The sequence below is a fragment of the Amblyomma maculatum genome, chromosome 9 (genome assembly GCF_055883805.1).
Source record: "Amblyomma maculatum isolate TAMU_Amacu chromosome 9, ASM5588380v1, whole genome shotgun sequence".
Lineage (NCBI taxonomy): Eukaryota > Metazoa > Arthropoda > Arachnida > Ixodida > Ixodidae > Amblyomma > Amblyomma maculatum.
In genome coordinates, this window is record NC_139352.1 from 38,747,545 (window position 1) to 38,769,973 (window position 22,429).

The 22,429-nt window shown below is 43.5% G+C and overlaps 1 protein-coding gene across 1 annotated transcript in view; it reads left to right on the plus strand.

Moving 5' to 3' along the window:
- The first annotated feature begins 203 nt into the window (after positions 1-203).
- Positions 204-22,429, plus strand: part of LOC146178880 (luciferin 4-monooxygenase-like) — a 54,223-nt gene continuing 31,997 nt past the window's right edge. The window contains exons 1-4 of the mRNA XM_084579812.1: positions 204-278; positions 12,992-13,135; positions 17,357-17,564; positions 21,457-21,563. Of these exons, the coding sequence (XP_084435938.1) occupies positions 270-278; positions 12,992-13,135; positions 17,357-17,564; positions 21,457-21,563 (468 nt within the window). The 5' untranslated portion in view covers positions 204-269. The remainder of the gene's footprint in view (positions 279-12,991; positions 13,136-17,356; positions 17,565-21,456; positions 21,564-22,429) is intronic.

Sequence of the window (22,429 nt, forward strand, 5' to 3'; positions counted from 1 at the left end):
TCAGTTCATATGAGATTCGATCCGCCATAGATGCAGCTGTAAGCCACAGGTTGGCTAACAGGTTCGATGTTTGAGGCAAAGCATAGAGACTGTCACAGCTGTCTTGCGAACCCGCTGCCTGCACAAACATGAAAAAGCAAACCTACATAGACAGCATGCAGCTGTGCCCATTATAAGTGGGTACTGCATCCTCTGCAACCTATGCCCAGCCGACTTAGTACTGTTCGTGCATTTTGTGGAAACAGCCGTCCCCAATTCACCCGGAGGCGATGTCGCAGGTAACTCTCCTTATTTCTGAAAAGTATCACTTGTTCTAACCTGACCTCTCGCTCATATATTTCACTTACGTGAAATAAAACTTTCAGGGTTAGAGAAAGTGATAGGTAGTTGCTCTGTACTGTGTTTTTTATTTGAATGCATGGGACGTTTATTGTTATCTATCGCCTAGACTTTCGCACGCAAGTTTTAGTAATACATATGCAGTAGTGAAAAGACGCCTGGCGGGTGATATAAAGATTTTGAGGAGAGATGAAGCATAATACATATCGAGATAGACACAACTGAACGTTTTTATAACACTATTACCAGCAGATTAACGTGTGTAGAAACTGCGGCTTCACCTTCCGTTGCAAAAATCTGGCTCAGAGCTTCACACAGAAAAGCAAGCTGGCACTGTACACAACTGTTGACCTCAACGCTCTCTCATCTCGGCTTCTCTAAAGCCTGGGCCCACCGGCAGCCTAACCAGAACGCAACTGTCACGGTGTGACGTACTCTTAAGAAGTCACAATTTCCGGAATGCATAGCAGCGCTGACAGAGAGCGCAAGCCCCGCAACACGCGGGACTCTGTGCTACTTTTCCCCGGTGGCTAGAATGTGACGAAATTTTTATTGAGCTATGGTCCTTAACCGCTGGGTTTTCAAGGTCTTGATGCGTAAAATGACCGAGTCGTGCTCCGGAATGTGGTGCGGGCAAGCCTGACGTGTAGAATTCTGGCACGGTGCAAGGCGTGCTTATGGCTTCGCTGCAGGCGTGACGCTTCTTAATATTTACCTTTGCGCCGTAGTCTTTGAGGGGTGCGCCTAAATGACTGTAAATGCCACCGTCGCTCTGAAGAGATTTTATTTACTTTATAAACCAGGAGGATTGAGGACGTTCGCCTGTCCCCTTTTCGTTAAATTGGGCTGATCGAACTACTGTACAAGTGATTCCACACCTGCGAAAATAGCAATGCCGATTGCTCCCAAAAAATTATATTTCATTTTCAGAGTATTCGCTTTACTCTACCAGTGCTAGAGAAAAACGATTACAAGTCACGAGCTCTACCTGTTCAATGCCTGGTTGGCTTCGCATGCCTCGGTACGAAAACTCGCAGCATTGTGATGTAGATTCGAATAAATATTGAGGTCGTTCGCTGCTCAATCGCCTCTCAACGGGGCCGTCAAAACAAATGTGCGTTGGCTTATGACTGCGAAACAGCGTCTCGTAATAATCCAATTGGCTGATCTTTGTTCAGTAACTCTAGCAAAGCCCGGAAAAGAAACTCAATGTGGTTGCCCTCGACCGCTTACAGGAGAAAAATGACGTACCATGATATCCATCATTTTGTAGCGGGAATCCTTGCGGATGCAATAAACCACCATTCAGTTCTAAATGCTGATATATAGCTAAATTTCGTCTTTTGTCAAAAGTATCGATCGCAGAAGGGAGAAATATAAATGCTATTTGTAAATAAACACTTACGCATCGCCTTCACGGACTCCATGGGTTAGCGTAATGGATCCCGTCGGCGTTTTCCCTTGCGTATCTTCGTTCGCGTACATGCCCTTTTCAGCAACACTAACAGGGATTGATGTAGAGTCACGCTAAACCACACCGCACAAACGTGACTGCCCTGCCTAAAAATAACAAGTAGGGCTTCAAATCCAAGAATCCTGTAGTACCCGATTTCCCCCACTCTGCGATCTCCAAATATAAGCCCGCGTTAGCAGGCCTTCCACTATCTCCGGAGAGGCGTGCCAGTTGTTTCTAGCTGCCAAGCGCTTACACAGGATTTTTTTTGGAGACAGCGCTTTAAAGTTGCCATTTGAAAAAAAAAAAGAAAACTTCTTCAGGCAAATGTACGTAATTTGCGCATCGAAAGGAACGACGATTGCAAAAACTGCAAGATATTTATTTGAATAAGAGGAGAGGAGCACAAGTTTGCAATGTCTTCTCGGTTTCAAAGCTTACCAATGTGATGCAGGTGTTGCATTCCGGAAGAAAAAAAGGTGCAGGCAATGCACGCAATTTTCGCAATTTTTTTTGTGGCGCTGTCAATTGGAGCATATGTATCAAGACAACTTGTTTCTTCCTCTGGACGCTGGTGAAGTCGTCTACAGCACTTGTTTGGTCATCACCTTGATACACGGCTTTTCTTTCTTGAAACGGCGAGCCATTCAATCCTGCTATCAGTGGTTACCATATAATTACATTCCCATCTGCTTACTCTGTTTGCACCCAGTGCTAAAAGGAGTCTGGGACAACTTGGGTTATTTTTAGGAAGTGGCCGACACATTTGTGTCCTGTAAGTTCCTGCCTTTCACGCTACGCTTTTTTTTTCTTCCTTGCTGTAAATTACTCGATGGCATATGCGACTTTTGCCTCAAAGTACCGAAAAATGAGAGTCAAGATTGCCTGATTCCGGGCACATGGTGCACAGGTTCGCATTCCATAATGAAGGCGCCACTGTTACAGCCCTTGCATACCATCGGCTCTCCTCAGCATTGCTTACGGTAGCCGCTCTTGTAGAGGCTTGTTCGGATTATTTCTCTCGCAAGTTTTAAGGCGAAAGTCTTGAATGGCTATGGACACGCCAGCTTCTCCGTCCTCGCGTGAGTCCGCGAGAATTGTGCCACTTCTCCGCGAGACCCCGCGACAAACAACGGGATTTCCTTGGTTAATAATGATAATTACGTCATTATAAAAATAAAAATCTTGTTTCTACCGAGAATCCAGCCTTCGATCATTGGGATTCCCAGCTGAGCGCTTTAACCAACAGCGCCACGCGCGGGATCGTGAAAAGCACCTCATAAATCATCTTCTCTACTGTGAGAATGAAACATGATGCTGCAATTAGTGATAATGACAAAGATGACAATAGCAATGATAATTAATGACGGTGCATTTAGTTGATAAGTTTAGTTAGTTAGTTGATAAGTTTAGGATGGGAGCGCATTTGGCAAGCACTCGCAGATTATGACTAGCAGCTTACCGGTATCGCTCAAGAGGAAAGCATACAACAGTTGCATCTTACCTGTACTCACCTATGGGGCTGAAACGTGGAGGCTAACCAAGAGAGTTCTATTTAAGTTGAGGACAACCCAGAGGGCTATGGAACGAAAAATGGTAGGGGTAACATTAAGAGACAGGAAGCGTGCAGAGTGAGTCAGAGAAATAACTCAAGTTACTGACATTGTAGTCGAAATCAAGAAAAGAAATGGGCATGGGCAGGACATGTAGTGCGAAGAGAGATGGTCGCTTAGGGTAGCAAACTGGATTCCAACGGAAAGAAAGCGTAGCAGAGGGCGGCAGAAAGTTAGGTGGGCAGAGTAGGTTAAGAAGTTCGCAGGGGTCAAGTGGATGCAGCTAGTACAGAACTGAGTTAATTGGAGGAATATGGAAGAGGCCTTCGCCCTGAAGTGGGTATAGTCAGGCTAATGATGATGATGATGATGATTACTTAGTTGATAATGATAGTGAGAGCAAACGTACTGAACCATATTGAATCATATGGCTTTCGCATTTCTGCAGAGTAGATTCCACAGTTGGGGGGGGGGGGGGGGGGGCTCTCGTAATTTTTAGGTCCTGCCCTGTAAAAACTCACAAAAACCAGTATTTTCTCCATGGGTAGAAAAGTCACTCAACCTCTGATTTTTACTGAGAGGAAGGTTGAAGGGAAATAAATGTAGAATACGCTCATTATTGGTTCTCTCCTTGCGTACACGGAACGAGAACGCCTATTGGCTGCGTATCACTAAACGAAATATAATGAGGACCGCTGTCGTTTTCGTTATTGGCTGAAATATCAATGGTCCTTTCAATGCCGTTCAGATGCGTGGTTAAATCGACTAATGCACTTTACCTTAAGAGATAAAAAAACGATTATTCACCTACAACAAAAAACAATTCACTATCAAGCTGAACAATTAGGCCAAGTGCACGGCTTTCCATTCATAATATTGCCAGTGTCATGGTGATTACGGAAATAGAAGAGCCAGTGGCTGTACCGTGAACCTGTCCGCAAAGCACCAGGTCCAAAGTAAAATAAGTAAAATATATGTTAGACAAAACCTACTCGACTCGTTCGAATGTGCATATAGCACGCATGACAATACGAGGCGGGCTTGTGGCTCATCAGGCTCGTGTGTAACCCGCCAAGCTCCCAAATCACAATTTTATTTATCGCATACCTCCTATACAGCGGATATGAGTTAATAAGAAGACGACGTCAGTTCATATGAGATTTGATCCGCATTACATAGAGCTGTCATCCACAGGTTGACTGATACATTCGATGTTGCTGGCAAAGTATAGAAACTTTCAAAGCTGCTTAGCGAACCTGCTGCAGCAGGAACCTAAAATAAAAACTACAGAGACAGCATGCAGCTGTGCCCAAGATAAGTGGGTATTGCATCCCCTGCAATCTATGCCCAGTCGAGTGTGTACTATTCTTGCATTGTGTGAAACACCCGGCCCAACTTCACCCAGAGGTGATGGCGCAGGTAACTTTCTTCATTCCTGAATGATGTTACTTGTTCTAACCTGATAATTCTTGCTCATTTATTTCATATGAATGAACTTCCAAGATTAGAGAACGTTTACAATTGCTTGCTCTGCAGTCTTTTTTTTCTTACTTATAGTATAGGGGAATTCAATTTTATATATTACATAGACAAACGCAACACGTTCTTGGTGAGAAATATGCACAGAAAATGCGAGTTGAAATCCGATGAAAACCTGGATCAAAGCTACACAAAGCTGCACAAGCTAGCGCATACAAACCTGTTTACCTCAATGCTCTCTCATAGCGGCTTCTTCAAAGCCTGGGCCTGCCTGCTTCTTCGTTCGAAGCCTGACCATAACCCAAACATCGCATTGTGACGTACTCTTGAGAAGTCATGTAAAAAATTTCCAGAATGCACATTTCAGCGAAAAATGGCCACGCATATCTCGAGAGAAAGCATTGACTGCAGAGTGATGTTAGAACGAGTAAATACTGAGCTCATTAGCAGCTGTATCTCCTCTGATAGGGACCGTGAAATCAGATGCGTGAGAGTAGATGCGGATGGCTCGCGAAAGAGCTCAATATCATTGCCTCCGACCACTTACACGAGAAAAGCAAAACTACCGCGTTATGCATTGCTTACTTTTTTTGGCGTGAATCTTCGAGCCTCCAATACCCAACCGGTTAGTTGTAATGTTAAGCGTTAACAAAATTTTGCTATATTTGTCGACAGTATTGATCTAAAAAAATTGAAGTAAAGGCGTTATTTTTAAAATGAACACCTAAGGACTGCCTTCGCAGATTCCACTGGATTAATGGCTCCCATCTATGCTTTTCCATGCGGATGGTCGTTCGCGTATGCATAAGTCTTGCAGCTCCACTAGCCTGCAACACTTCCCAGCATAAATATGGAGTCGTGCTAAACCAAACCGCACGAAAGTTACTGCGTGACCTAGGGTTCAGAGTCCAGATCCAAGTGTCTTGGAGTGCTCTATTCCAGACCCCTCTCTCTGATCCCAAACCAGAAGCCCGAGTTAGCAGGCCTCCCCTATGTGCAAGACGTTCGCATCTGAGTTCGATTTTTATATAAACCTTTTCAGCGTCATGCATGTATTTTACTCCCCCTTTTAACGCTTATTTGAGGTAGAATAGATAATTAGAATATTCAGAAAAATCTAGAATGGGAATTTTCTGGACGTTTGTACTTAAGTTATGCACTTTAACTATGGACAAATAATTGTAGTGGGACATACCAAATAATACACTATTAAAATGCTATAGAATGCGCCAGGAGTGGCTAAGTCAAATCGCAGTTCTGGCACCCGCCCATGACGAAGCAGTCGACCGGTCGGCGCCATTGTAGGCTCGTTAACAGCCAATCAAACCACAGCTATCTGCATTGCACTCAGCTTGCTATGCGCCGTATTTGTTATATTGAAGATTTTGCATCCCACGCGTACGGATACCGGTAGGATGTAAATTTTCTTTATATGAGTAAAGGAAAATGGCGAATTTAACCGAAAAGCTTTAAAGGTCTTGTTCGCCGAAACAGCGACAAAGGTGTCGGTGTTTGAGCGCGCATGCATGGCCTAAGTATAACGTGAATGCAAAAGCCCTGGCAGAATTATTCTGATTCACATTCCCACATGAAAAGAGAGGCCATACTTGGCAGCTCCTGCCAAACGTAACGTCAGGCAAACCTACGTCCAGCCAGTGCGCGCCCGCATCAGCTGCCAGCTACCGCCTGCGAGCACCATGTTCGTAGTTTCTCGTTCACACCGCCGGCGCCAACACCGTTGGTCAGTCGGTCGGTTTGTGGGGTTCAATGTCGCGAAGTGACTCAGGCTATGAGAGACGCCATAGTGGAGGGCTCCGGCGAGCACCCGGGACTCTTTGACAAGCACTGACAACGCACGGCACACGGGCGCCTCCCCGTTTCACCTCCAGCAAAAAGTGGCTGCCGTGGCCAGTATTCGGTTCCGCATACGTGAATTCAGTAGTCGTCCACCACAGCTACTCCAGAAATGCGGCCGAGCTCAGAAAGCTATGGAAAACAAGATTATGGGCGTGGCGTTAGGAGACGGGGAGCGAGTAGACTGAGTTAGAGATTAAAGGCGTTATTGATGTTCTTGTCAAATTGAAACGAAACTGCCTGTAGCGGGACATGCAATAAAAACAGTATTGCGGATGGTCAAGGGTATTGACTGGGTTATAAGGATTATAAACCAAGGCAGGCGCAGCAGGGGGCGATGATAAGTTCGGTGGGCGGGTGAAATCAGGATGCGTGTCGGCTGTTAGCCTACTCAGCTCTCACAAGGCCGAGTTAAGAAAAAAAAATTGAATAATGCATTTGCCTTTTAGATGGCGCAATTAGGTTGACGATGGTCTGGTCTGCACTTTTTCTGTCCGTTCTTGGCGCTGTGAAGAACTGTACACTTTAAACATTGTTTTTGATAACTTTTCTGCTTTTGTCATAGAGTTCAGAGTGGAAAACATACCTATAGTGCTGAAAGAAGGAAAAAAAATATATGTTCATCCCAGAGAACTGCCCTATCCTGTCACTCAAAATCTGTCCAGGAAATACATGCGCCACATTATCTCTGAGCGGTCTTTGATAGCACTTCAAAGTGCAGTTATACCAGGAATTCTTCAATGTAGATGTGTTGTTCTCCTGGGCGGACGTCCTTTTTTGACTATTGCTGTACAAGCTTATAGCGACCAGATCAACCTTGACCTGAATATAACCCGGCTTAGCAAAACACGAAAGCATCTGCATTCGCAACATGCTACCCCAGAGCCTATTTTTCTGCCCTTTGTAACAGGAGATTCGGCTTTAAATATGCTGCTCTGTCCCTGCGTAATGATTGTGATGTATAGTTTAACTAATTTGGCGCCATTTAAACATACACGCGCTCCTGCTTTCGATAACAATGTTATGCGCATGCTTTCCAAGTATCCTAATTTTGCTTTAGCATAATTCATTGAAGCAGATAAAGCGATACCAATATAGCAATTAAACACTGCCAATGAATGACTGTTTGCTACTTCTGCCCTAAACTAGCTTTTCTCGGATTCAATAAAGCCGCCAGATGGGTGAATTTGGCACAGTGTCTTTTGCGGTGTTCGAATGATGCCGAAGCCGGGCTGAAGATAGTGGCTAGTTGCATCTTCTGCGGACTAGTTGAGGAAGTGGAAGAAGGGCCGAATACCCCTATACGCCACTCAGGCATGTTCGTTCGGTACAGTTAAAGCAGATATTCATATCTATACCTGGTGTTCCTTCACGTGATAGGCTTTGTCCATGGCCATGGCCGCTTTTGGGGCATTAAACCTAATAAATAAAAAACCATCTTGATGGGGCATATTATGACTGTATACTAATGTAATGAATATGTGTGCGATAACAAACGAACAATGCAGGGATTTCTAATTTAGTGCTTCGAAAAGAAAACGCGAAAGAAGATCTACACTGGTTTGCAGGCGGGAGACATTAACGATGTCACACCGCACCATTAAATTCCAAACTTATGTGTTCCCGAAAATTTGTATTCTTTTTATGCGAGCCACTTAGGAAGCTACCTGGACAAGAACATGTTTCGCTATTATTTCTTACATTTCCCTATGTACCATTTTTACCGTGCAGGTAACTCAAGATTTATAATTTATGGACGGCTGGTTAAGATCTCCTGAAAGCACTTCTCTTCTGCAACTATTGGTAGCAGTACCGATATAATCAACCATCTTATATTACAATTTCACGCCGCCAACAGGGTTCAGCGAATTATACCTATTAACGTATGGTACCTCCAAGAAATACCTTACTCCGTAAACCATTAAGGTTTTGTTTAGAAGAAAGAAATCCGTAGGTTAAAGCTTTCGTGACTAAGCATGTGACATAGCGCACCCTCGGTCGTTAAACGTTGATCAACCCTGAGTCTATTACCCATACCTTTTGGGTCTTTATATGCAATCAGTATATATATATTTTTTCAAGATGCCTAACAACGTCTTTTAAATTGCTTGAAAACTATCATTATTAATAGGTTTTACCAGTTTAAATTAGCAGTCTTCAACTTTCAAAAGGAATGATTTCTTTTCCATCAAAAATGCAGTGGTGGCAAAGTGGATTGGGCGCTCTGCTCGGTTTGGCCGCGTGAGGATGCGTGTTCGATGCGAGTGGCAGAAGCCACGTATCGATGAAGACACAAAGCAGGGCACCGTGTGCAGTGCGATGTCAATGCTTGCAAAGGAACTTCTCGTGATCTATATTTCAGTAGCTTAATTTCCACTACGGCATGTAGGTCACCTCCGATGTCTCTTTGGAACTATACACTACAGGCCGCATACAATATTCCTCGTCCGGCTCTGCAATTTGATAGTTTGCGAAAAAGGAGTTCGAGCTCAGTGCATGTCTGATATTGCCAGCGTTCTCTCAAAAGCGAAATGATAGGTGGATCATTCATGTCGGAGCTGAAGACAGCAGTGATGGCTCTTTTGTTCGGAACATATTTAATAAACATATCAAGGAAAGTTTAGTGTGCGTTTGACGAGTGGTGTCGCAGTAATAAGTACCAACTCAGTGGTCAGGGCTTAAGACTTCAAAGTGACAATGTTTATATCTCGACTGAATATTAGTGCATATCAATATATATTCACAAGAGACCAATCCGAGAAATTCACCAAATGAGCTACATTTTCGAAGCGATTCAGTATGGAAAGCTAGCATACTCTTCCCTTTCTAAATGGTGTAACGCTTTCTATTAAGAACAACAGCGAGAACTGTGACGTACTCTCTAAATTGAAATAATGCCTCTTCAATTTTGTTTTCAGTTCAGACAGAGGCAGCTGTAGAAAGGCAACAGAAATTAGTGTGACTTCCCTGAGCCACGCTTTCCATCAAAATTGCTCGCGCACGGCCAAATGACGCTCCCAAAAGTTTAAAAAAAGCAATAAGTCATCCATTTGTGACCGGTTGAATACAGCGGTTGGATGAAACTTTTCGAATCGTTCAGATACTGGACGTTTTTCAATTACTTTTGGGACATCTGTCGAAAAAACCAAAATTGCTTAACGCAGGCCGATGCGAAAGCCTAGTGAAGTGACTGTTCGTCTCAGTCTCCTGTATTATTGACAGGAGAGGCGACTTTTCATTGTGGCCGGACAAAAACCGATTATGTTTGACAGATCCAAATAGTGGGATATACTATGTGTGTGACGTGCTGTGGCTATACGCAGGTGCTTCTGCAAGCAGGAAGTATTGTCATGGATAAAAATAGAGAAGCAGCAAGTGCCGGTTAGGCGGCCTGCATTCAACAACGCGCTTCTGTCTCTTCGTCTTCCCACGAAGGAGCCACACGGGTGGCCAGAACTGATGCCACTCAGAAGATTCCGCAATACGAGTCGCACTATCCCCTCCTCAAAAGAAGAACAGGCAAGCTTCTAAAACAATAGTGAGAAAAAAATATAAAGGTGACGGAGGAACATAAAATGTAAAAGGTAGCAAAAGACCTGCATGCACTTAGCGAGTAATAAGGTTTCAATCTGCTGACAACATATACAGGCAGTACCTGTATATACAGGCCGTGATGCGTGTTTTCTGAAGCATTGTTGCCCAAGAACGAGAAGCAGGTGCCGGTGTGGGTGCGACTTTCTGCTGTTTCATTTTCCTTTGAAACACTTTGTCCGGCTTGTCGCTTATTTGGCGATGAAGGGAAAGAACTTTACGGCTCCATTTTTTGTTGCTACTGTGTGCGTGTGGGGAGGGGGGGGGGGGGGGGAAGGGGGGGCAGTGTCACTGCAGGTCCCAACTTGTTGCCATGGGTCTTTCTGAATACCACATAAATGTCTTCGTTTTGTTTCTTCAGCAGCATCTATTTCCAACTTCCTTCTCCGCCTGTATTGCTCAGGCGACTGAGGTTGCTTGGTAAACGGTTAGTTGCTTCTCCAAGGCCATCGGTTTCTGCCTAAGCATTTTTTTATAGCGCCGCTCTTTGGCACCCGTTCCTGTGTTTCGCGTCGTCGTTTCCGTCGCCGTCGGCGTTGTCCCAGGTATCCACAGAAACAAGTGTGACAGATACTATGCCTTTCCATTCCTGTGACCATTAGGGAAGGCATGCTTCAGAGCTCAAGTAGAAGACGTGACCACACGTGGCGCACACTGCAAGGATAATAACTCATGAATAATGCGAGCGCCCACACCAAACTGTAGGGTAACAGGGTAACATATGCAGTAACCGAGAATTCATACACTCACAGAAAAAGTATGATATTTTGATGTAGTTTGCGCATATACAGCTAGTTCACCACGGTAAAAAATAACCTTCGCTTTTCAAAAAATGCCCCGAATGGCATAGCTTCAGCATTAACCTCTCTGGTGCCCGTTACTGGGTTTCGCGTCGGCCGTCGCCGTTGTCCGTCGTAACCAGTTGTCTGTAACTGCACATACATGTCTTGCTCGAATTCTTTGCCTCAATCTACCGAAAAGCTGAAACAGCTGATGAGCTGCGGTCAAATTTCGCATTAGGATGTACCGTAATCATCGTATTTTTTTTTTTATTTCCTGAAAGTCTTATTGTCAATTAAAGAAGATCTAAGTTCACTCACTTTATAAAATCACTTTCTACAAAATTTCAGGCTTACCTAAACTTCTTCAAATCCAGCACGCAAAGTACGTTTGTCGAAGTGAGACTTATCTCCACACTGCGTAAACTTCGTGTCTATATACTTGTTGAAAAAGTTTGAAATCCGTACTCCTCTGTATAATAGACATGCATGCAAGATACATTCAGCAATGCAAATTCATGTTGTCTTGTACTGCAAGCAGTTCCGGACATAACAGAGGTAAGGCACGAAAGGGAAGTGTCAGATACTGCAATTTGTTGATATTTAGGCAAGCCATTTTTCCACAACTCTCAACAGTGTGAAGTACTGCTTATGAAGGCCACATTGGTTTTGTAACTTAAAACCGACACAGACCCTGTTTTGTTCCGTATGGAGGTATTGTGTATAATTCATGTCTGCCTTAATTATCTGAGAATAAATTAATATTTTCCCAGACCAAAAGGAAAACTATATACTACGTCGGTAACATGGTGGGAATATGCGGTTGCACTCAGTTGAGTGCTACATCATCATCATCAGCCTGATTATACCCACTGCAGGGCGAAGGCCTCTTCCATATTTCTCCACTTAACCCTGTTCTGTGCTAGCTGCATCCACTTGACCCCTGCGAACTTCTTAATCTCATCCGCCCACCTAACTTTCTGCCGCCCCCTGCTACGCTTTCCTTCCCTTGGAATCCAGTTTGTTACCCTCAGCGACCATCGGTTATCCTCTCTTCGCACTACATGTCCTGCCCATGTCCATTTCTTCTTCTTAATTTCCACTAGAATTTCGGTAACTTGAGTTATTTCTCTGACCCACTCTGCACGCTTTCTATCTCTTAATGTTACCCCTACCATTTTTCGTTCCATAGCCCTCTGAGTTGTCCTCATGGACTGAGTGCTACATTGTGCTTTAAAATCTCGCATCATTTGTTGAAAGCTGCGTGAATCAACTTACTATTTTTAGCTGTATCGTAAGTTTGGCTTCAGTTTTTGGTTGTAACCTGGCTCTTTGAGAGCTTGCTGACATGGAAATGATACCAGTTTATGTAATACTGTCCGTCAAAAGTGGTGGTAAATACGTGCTATCATACGACTCACTCTTAATATTGATGTGTTTGCCAAACAGAAGCCTCACAAATGCAGATGTGCAAAACAGCACAGCTTTGGATTATAACGACCCACTTCCCCTCCCCCCCCCCCCCCTCACCGCTTTCTCAGCAGAAATGGCTTGGAAGCGCTTACTGTCGCCGAAACAACCTCCCTGCAAGATGGCTGCGAGTTATCTCCGTGAAATGGGTTCATCTGCGAAGCAATTGCCTGAAAGGCATCCTATTCTATTTGTTTTCAGCTCGTTTTCTTATTTGTATCTTTCTATAATATATGATTGGTGCAGCCCACTTCGCTATCCAAAGTACAAGTGAAGAATTGCAGTCCACTTATCACAACAGTAACAGTAAGTGCTTCATCAAAGCTTTGAACTCCTACCCAAATGCCTATTTTAATGGCGTACACCGACAAGTTGGTAATGATGTGGACGCAGTGTAACGTCATGCGAAAGCGGTAGAAACCTATGCAAATATAAAGAGCCGTAACTGTCTCAAATCTGCTTTTTTGCATTAGGAAACAGTCACTGACTTTGCTGAGGATGTCGTCATCGAGGACTGCGTCGTCAAGTCCACTGTTCAAGACCTGGAGATACCCAACGTAGACTTCGCCAGGTTTCTTAAAAATGCGTGGCGAGAGGAGCCAGACATGACGGCTATCGTAAGTAGAAAAAGGAGGGACAATATTCTATTGCTTCTTAGTTAGAGGCTATGAAGAAGCAGTCGCTTGTTTCACTACCTATAAACGTAAGCCTTGTTTATGGTGCGAGCTGTGTCCACATATGAGTTTTGTTCCGTGTGGGAATCTTCGCAACAGAGCCAGTGGTGTAAGCTGTCCTTGTTGACTGCTACCTAAGAGGTGTTGTGTAGGAGAGTACTATTACGAGACTTGGTTCTCTTTCTCGCGGCATAGCCTGCAGTGCGAAACTCTGCTTTAGTTGCAGTTTGTCCTCCTTACCGGGTTTGCACGTGTTCAAGAATTTAGCAAAACAGAAGGCCTCAGTTGGCGGAGCAATTCTGACATCAATGAAGGCGCTCCTTAAGTTTTTAAAGGACTCGAGATTGAGTTCAAGACATAAGTGCACTCTCTCTACCTGTGTTCGATATAGATCACTAGACACTTGAACAGATACCATTCCTTGATGTCCCTTTGTTTTCTTTTTTTTTTTCCTTTGTTCCCCTTCCCATGTCTAGGGTAGCCTACTGGGCATCGTCTGGTTAAGCTCCCTGCCTTTCTTTTCTATTTTCTCCCTTTATATCCCACTGCTAAGGAAAGCAGGAGGAACGACACTCTAAATGGGTAGCACGGTAGTAGTATGGCATCAGTTAAGATCAGCGGAGAGGCAGCTTTATTCTGGGGACCATCTAAAATCATGAGAGTAGATGTTCAGGAGCAGGAAAACATTCTAATCAGTTCAGTCTTACGTCCCAAGCAAAATGCCGTAATGGGCAAAATTTTAGGTGGGAATACGGCAAGACGAAACACATAGAGGCTCACACACACTTATTATTTCTCGTCGTGGTGTTGGAGGGGTTAGAGTGCCCAGCTACTGAGCCACAGAAAACTGGTTTATTTTCCCGACCTTGGTTGCCATGTTTCAATCGAGGCAGAGCAAAACGCTCCAGTGGTCTGTTCGATGTCAAAATACCTAAATGGACAGCAGTTCGTCTAAATAATTTTAAAGCCTTCTAGTAGGTGTTTTTATTAGCGAACGTGTCGCTTAGAGAAGTTAACTCCCCCATATGCAATACACACGCCCCCACCCGCAGGTGCACCCACGGTGACACGAATGCCGGTATTTTTCCCGGAAGAGCCCTATAGTGCGAACGCTAAGAAAAAAAGAACACCAAACAAAAGCCATTTTACTTGTCCATTCTGCGTGCTACTCTAGTTTTCAGTATCCAGGTCCAGAATAGCGTGACGACCTGCTACACACTTTAGATAAAAAGTAATTAGTACTTCAGATCTACGTACTGCAGTGTGCACAGCGTACAAACAGCGTTGCACGTTTAACAACCTCAGGCGCGTACGGGACGATATCATAAACAAAAATATCTCCTTGGATGCGCTTGACCTCAGGTGTGCGCGGGGCAATATTTTAGGCCACATGTTTTGTTCAGCATCAAAAGCTGGCTTACATATCACGGACGATGTTTAAAGAACTCCAAACGTGTCACGCGACTAAACCGAGAAAATGCGTGAATGCACTATTTTGGCGCAGTTTATCTTGGGTTGCGGTAATTTTAGATGACGATGTCACTGATGCTACCATCTGACATAGTTACGTTCATCAGAAGAACATAATGAATTTTTCCCAATTTGGCACGCGTTACATAAATGTAAGCCCCTCGTTTGATTACGCTGTACACGAACATGGCTACGTGGCCTAAGGGCAGCGGGTATACCTCGGTATCCAAGGGGATTGGATTGCTGAATTCTGATATCATTATCTCATCTCATTAGGAAAGTCCCAGCTGGCAGCACCTCCCAATTCGACGCCGCAGAGATTGATCAGTTCCTTAGACATCACAAGGCTTTACCTCTAAGAGGCAAATATTGTAGCGAAAGCTGCACTACTGTAGGTTTTCAAGCCGTCAGCGTGGTACCGTGGCACCATAGCAGGAGCTGAAAAATCGGGTCTCTCGTTTCGCATGGTACGGTCAGAATCACCTTGCCATGAGGCTGGTATTCACTTTGCTCATATGCACTGTGCCATGTTCATACGCCTTGGTTAAAGCGGGGCTTTATATGTAGGCTGGTAGCCTACGCTATCGCATCATACCCTTAAAAGCGGAGCTTAAGTGTCCCCTATATTTATATGAAATAAAAGCCTTTGCCAATACCAACTAAAACGACGGGAAAACTTTACGCGTTCAACAGAACGCTGGTTGTGTTCGATGCAACGCTCGATCACCCGGAGCCATACCTTTCACTCCACACTCGGTTCAGCAGCGTCGAAACCGTGTAATCTGTTAATCAAGAGAACTAAAAGCTGAATAAACCCAGTGAGACCCAGAGAGGTTCGAACTCATGACGAGATAAAAAGCTCACTTTCGTTGTCCACTGTGTTACACTGTCTTGCCATTTCGTTTTTTTATTAGCTGATTTAACACAGATGCAGTAAAACAAGAAATTAACAAGAGGACGTGGCAAACATTCCTTTTCACATCACGCTAAAATGTTCTATATGCAAATTATCAAAAAGGCTCAGCTATTTGGGCAGCTCGATAGACACTTTCTTCACGCGTTTCACTGCCAGTCTTTCATGATAAGCTTGGGATATCGTCATCTTCCTCTCCTCAAACATAGAACGAAGTTGCACCTTCATAAGCCATTTACAGTCCTAACAAAAACCTAAAGCAACCAATAAATACATAGATAAACATAGCAAGAATAGTAAAGCAGAAGTGAACAACGCAATGCTTAGCTAAATGAGTGCCATGTATTGCTTATGTACGTATATACAGACACTGTCCAGTTAAACGGCCGCCTTTCGTTCTTTTTTGCAATAGTCTGCACCTAAATTGGCAGCTATAGAGAACAATTGATCCGGAGGCCTCGTTTTACCAGCTGAATACCTTAACAATTTAAACACTCAATAGTGTCTAAGGCTTAGATACACAGGTAACTGAGTATCAGGCTGCAGCTCGAATGAGTGCCTTCAAGGAGGGCGAAAATCCTATTGTTCAAGCAAGGTTCTCAATATCATGCGAAGCATCGACTGCTCGGATTATTCCAAAATTGCCAATGACTGAAAAGTTTGTAAATTGGCTAGTTGCTATGCATAACTTCGAAAGCATTGCTCTTGTACAAGAAAAAAGGCAGAGCTGAAAATAAATTTACTGCTTTTCTTTCTCGAACCAAAAAACAAGGAGGTTTTATTTGTTCGTATGCATACATAATGATCCGCCATACACTGTAGTGAATATTTCCATTGATTTGAGTAATTTCCCTTTTTATCCTTCTATACTACATATTTCGTTATTCGCAGTGTATATTTAAGTGTTCAACCGTGTGACTACTGGTATATGGCTAAATATTGTTCCTTGGTTATTATGCTACACACAGCCATCTGTGTACTCGAGAGTTTTGCAGACTAGGCTATATTCGCAATGTGCGTGCGCGTGTGTGTGTGTGTGTGTGTGTGTGTGTGTGTGTGTGTGTGTGTGTGTGTGTGTGTGTGTGTGTGTGTGTGTGTGTGTGTGTGTGTGTGTGTGTGTGTGTGTGTGTGTGTGTGTGTGTGTGTGTGTGTGTGTGTGTGTGTGTGTGTGTGTGTGTGTGTGTGTGTGTGTGTGTGTGTGTGTGTGTGTGTGTGTGTGTGTGTGTGTGTGTGTGTGTGTGCGCGCGTACGTGCGTGCGTACGTGTGTGCGTGTGCGTGTGCGTGTGTGTGTGTGTGTGTGTGTGTGTGTGTGTGTGTGTGTGTGTGTGTGTGTGTGTGTGTGTGTGTGTGTGTGTGTGTGTGTGTGTGTGTGTGTGTGTGTGTGTGTGTGTGTGTGTGTGTGTGTGTGTGTGTGTGTGTGTGTGTGTGTGTGTGTGTGTGTGTGTGTGTGTGTGTGTGTGTGTGTGTGTGTGTGTGTGTGTGTGTGTGTGTGTGTGTGTGTGTGTGTGTGTGTGTGTGTGTGTGTGTGTGAGCTTCTACCACTGCCCAGTGTCTTATTTTGTTATTAGTATTAGCCCCATTTTGGCATACTTGGCCCTTTTAACATTTGTATTCTTATTTTCGTAACTTGTAAACTTATTTTCGTAAACTTATTTTCGTAACTTGTGTAAATAAACAAAGGAAAATGTTTCACGCAAGAATCTACCACTGGATGTTATGGCTGCGACTATGCAAACAATGCCTCATTTGAAAATGTTTCTGCCTCTATGTGATTGCCCAGATCGATGCTGCTACCGGTAAGCGCTACACAGGGAAAGACCTTGAGGAGTCCTGCGAGCGGATCGCAGCCGGACTGCAGGGGCTGGGTCTCGAGCCCGGCGACATGATGGCATTCGTGTCAGCCAATAGTGTCGACTTGGTGCAGGCGTTTTCTGCAGCCATCTTCGCCGGCGGAAAGATTGTCCCGGTCAAGACTGGGTTCAATGAGCGTGAGTGAACTATAAGTGAATCGCTAGCTTTATGCGGAGCATAATGTGAACACAATTGGTATTTCCGTAAAATGCCGTGGGCGACAAAATATTTCACGCAGCTATGTAATGTTTAGGTATTCATTATTCTTGGGCGTTATACGTATAAATAATTCACCACTCAATATTTCAGCGCATTTATAACGTTTTGCAAGGTGTAACGTTGTCGGCTATCTACTTACTTATTTCTTGGAATGATTAATAGTGGTATGTAAGAGTTTTCTACATAGAAACTTGTAAACGACAGTGTAACATTAAAAAATGTAGTTAGCGAACGTTAGTGTGGCGCCGAATTAGCACGACAGAGAGAGACAGCGATTAAACAGGAGAGAAGAATGTCCGCGCTATGCAAGCCCTAGCTGTCCGCACTTGCCTACCTCATGATGCACGCTTCGCACACAGCCATTCTTTAGGAATATACTGTAGAATGTCCTGCACCTGGAACATTTGGACAAATTCTGAACATGTTTTAGCGAAATTGTTTTTTACACAACGTATCCTCAGGCCTTCTATCGCAGTTGTAGCTTTTTTGTTATTTTTTTTTTTCAAAAACGCAATCTGGGATCATTTCTATTACATTATCATATGAACCTCTCAAAATTTCTAATCTGCTTCACAATAATTTCGAAAACGGAGATCCTTAGTTTTCTATGACAGTTATGATTCCTCCTTGTGAGGGAAGGACAACATTCGGGAGCGAACTTTTGTCCCATATCGGAAGCTTAGAAGATTTCAGTGTGTTTAGTAAAGTGTGTTATATATTCTACATTCCGCTCACAAGTACTTTCTAAAACGCAGACCGTTAGTTTTGTATGTTAGATTTGAATAGTCGCTGCGGCCGCAGAAAAACTTTTCAAAGCAGCTTTTTGCATGACAGCACGCTTTGGCCATTGTCATCATGTACACAGAAAGATTTTTCAACATCTCAGCGCTGTCTCACAATTGAAAGTGGTGTCCCAAGAAGCTGAACTTGCCTTTTCCCGCATTCCCTAGGAGCTCGAACAGCATAGAGTCATGCCTCTTTGCTTAGCATTAAAGGTAGTGCAGAACATCTTCGCACGCTAAATCAGTTCCCTCCGGCGTGTGCATTGACACAGCGTTCCGGGTATATACTTGTGCATTTATACAAATATGATCTCAAGTATTCACTGCGAAAGTTCAGCAAACTTGGGAACACATTGCGGGAAAACATCGCTGCAGGAAATATGCATCCATGATGCATATTTCGCACAATACTGTAGGTAAAGCAATACACGCCACCTCATTTTCGTACGTGTGTATTTGTGTTATGCTAATAATAAATGGCTTTAAAGTAACGTAATAGTAATCAATTGCATACCTGCATTTGTTCATTAACTTTTCATGACCTGAAAACTACCACTGCTGCAGGTACATTCCAGATATTGAAATTCTAAGTCTTAAGGGTTACTTGTTTTTCTTGCTTGTATTGAGTGCAAGATCATTTTCGCTCAAACCCACCGCGTCGCAACCACATATTTGGCTCCGGAGAGGTGTCTGTGGTAGGCATAATACCATCATTTCAAAGCTGATCACCCTCTAGGTTCTTTTTCACAAGCTGTCTTTATTATACTAACATAACTGCGATATGGTTCAATAAAGATCAGACGCGCTGCATGAATATGTTCATATACGTGCCTACGTAGGAAGGTCTTGTGCGCGTCATCCTCATATGCCCAGGTCGTTCTCATTATCCTCAGAAAGCCGCTTGAAAGCTGCGGCTCTTTAACCCAAGGACAGCGACCAGTGCTGGAAGAAAAAATGGATAAAATGTATATTGAATCCTTACAGGATATTTCCTGAGTTGCCTTATTTGTTTAATTATTTCAGAAGGTCCGAAATAACGCGTTAAAAGCCCTGACTCATTACTGGACGATGATTCTGTGTCGGTGCCCACATTACTTCACCTATCTTGCTCTCTGCGTTTGTCGTCGATGGCCCTGATATGTAGCGTAGTAAGCACTCTGGCCTCTTCTGTATGCTGAATGTAGGCGGAAACGATAAAGTTATGATCTTTGATGACGTTCGACAGCACGAACATCCGATCTCAGAGTCACGCTGAAAAGTCGTGACGTATTCCTTCTGTCAATATATTGCTGTATTTCTAAGATGTATATTTACATCATTGCAAGCAGATACTAGAACATGAAATTCGTTCGTAAGTTGTATATCTTTTCAAGGATGGTTCTTTCTGAATCGAGATATCTTTAAATTTACGCGATTATGTAATATGCAGATCTTTTTAGTGATTTTTCAAAATTATTTGGAGGAGTGCTATATGCTTGATCAGTGGAGGAGCACAAAATAAAATTTTATATTAATTAGCCGTCGGTTCGTGAGCTCAGGAAGCACACATAACCTAACCAATTTTGTCACGGCATTTCCAATACGGCAAGGGCAGGCATAGGCATTTTCGTTCATTTAAGTGGATAAGATAAGGTACCAATGTTAATTGAAGCAAACTCAGACTGATTCACACAATTAAAACAGCACTTTCGTATATAATAATCAACTATTCCCTTAAACGTGTACCATTTCAACATCAGCCTGCGATGAACTTCCATGCTAATCTGCAAGACCTTGCAGGACGGCTGCCAAAACCAAGGCGCTAACGTCTTTCACTCAGGTTTTATCACTTATCCTTCACAGATCTTAGTCAGCATTTTACCTTTCTCTTCGCACTGTGAATTACCACGCTTTCTCTTCGCACCTGCCACACTAGCCAAGAAGCTGTTTACCATGGTCTGTTCGTAATTACCCTCTCTACATCCCCAGGGAGCCGTTTAGGGGTATTTCCAGCCTGCCTTTTTCTGTGTCTATGCCAGAACTATTTTTAAAAGCCACACCAAAAATGTTACACTCTCAAGTAGGGTCATTTCTATGCAATTCATCTGATGTATTCTTTATACCTCCTCCTATACTAGGAGCATTAGATGTACACTGAAGATAAAGTTCTAACACTGCATATTGCATACGCATTGCTACCAAACCCTGTACTGCGAGCACTGGAATAAATGGTTTCGGCTGCTAGAAAGCGGTGAGATCGGCGAAAATGTTCTCAACAATTTTGAAAACTGGAACAATCTCCGTAGTCTTCCAATGGAAATGTTTCGCGCCTAAATTCAATGACTAATTAACAATTGAAGCATGAAAGATTTCAGAATAAGTATTTAATGCACTACGTAATCATCAACACTAGAACAGGAATGCGCGTTGAGAGTTTTTCGTACGCAAGAATAAGAAATGAAAAATGCTAGAAGTACACAAGAAATCGTAACATTCAAGCATCAGGCATAATCTGTGCAAATATATAGGAGCTCAATAGAAAGAGCTCTCTTTATTCTGCAATTGGGGCAACTGGATGAAGTGTCTTGGTCGTCCACGTCGAGTTCTTTTGTTGCCGCTGGTGTGACATGTGAAATTCGGGGACTTTCGCGCGCCACATATTAGCACTGAACAAAGTGAGTTTCTTTCCTGGGTGGTGGCCTTAGTAACCGCGATATAATATTTTGCCCCATCAAGTCGATATTGCATACTACGTTGCACGTTCCTTTATAGTCCTTGCGATAAACGATTCGCTTAAGTTCATGTCTTAACACCTGCCTGTGGATTTAAGAAAACAGATGAATAACATCATGATCGTGCGAAGCAAAGCTTAAAGTCATGAGCCTTTTTCGTTCGTGTATGATTACATTGATACATAAGCAGCTAACGGTCTACGTCTCCTCAAGGCAGAGGACAAATACGCTCTGTTTGTGTCTGGAGCACTATTTACGAGTGCGCTAACCTGAGTTGTTCACGACCGTCAGACTCACGGTAGTTGTGTGCTCAACAGGCGAAATGACGCGGCTGCTGAAGATGACGAACCCATCTTTGGTCTACTGCGACATGGCAAATGCAGAGAAGACGAAGGAGGTCTGCAAGAATGTGCCTTCAGTCAAGGTATGCGCAAGCCTCCTGCGAAGCTTCTAGGCGCTGTGCACGCGGAAAGCGTTGTTGTACCAACTGTATTATCACTTTTGGAAACGCTTCCATGGCCGTTATGAGTTCACGGTCTATGAGCGATAATTGAAATAAGTGCACTTTTTGCTGGGCACCTTCAGCAAAAATTACTCTGCTTACGGGCTCCGTTTTAGGTAGAGGTCCCGCACTAGTCATATAAAGCAGCTGACCCATTTAAAGAAAATTCTAGGAGGCGCTAAGACGCCTCAAGAGCGGTACGGCGAAAGAATGTCTGGTTAATTGAACTCTAGTGTTTATTTTACACGAACCTCACATTGGCATAAAGACCGCAGAAAGACTATAACAACGATGATTTAGATGCGTGTCTCACTTGACCAGTAGTGCTTGGTGTAGTTTGCTTAGCCAGCTCTGCTGGTACTAGGAGAGATAGGAGTTTGATTTCTAGTAGAGGGCAATTTTTTCTTCAAGATTTTTTTACAGGATAATGTATTTACTTGATTCTCTTTGGACTTGGAATTTTCCGGATAGGCTTCTGGATTCCCTCATGACCTCGTGGACTATTTGGTTATAAACTGGATATAGTCAGGCTTTTTATGCATGCTGCCTTTGACTTTGAATGTGGCTCGTCGGACGCATCCTACTAATGAACTAATAAAGCATTTCGCCTTAATAATTTTAACCTACAACAGCGGCTAGCCAAATATTCCGCGAAAACAATTAGGCTCCTTCATATTTAATTTCTGGTCCTGTATTTTTTTCCCGCTTTTTTCCCCCGATTTATTATTATCTTGCTACTCGTGTTGGTTTTTCTTTAATCCGCTTTTTTCTTCTTCGGTGGATCGGAC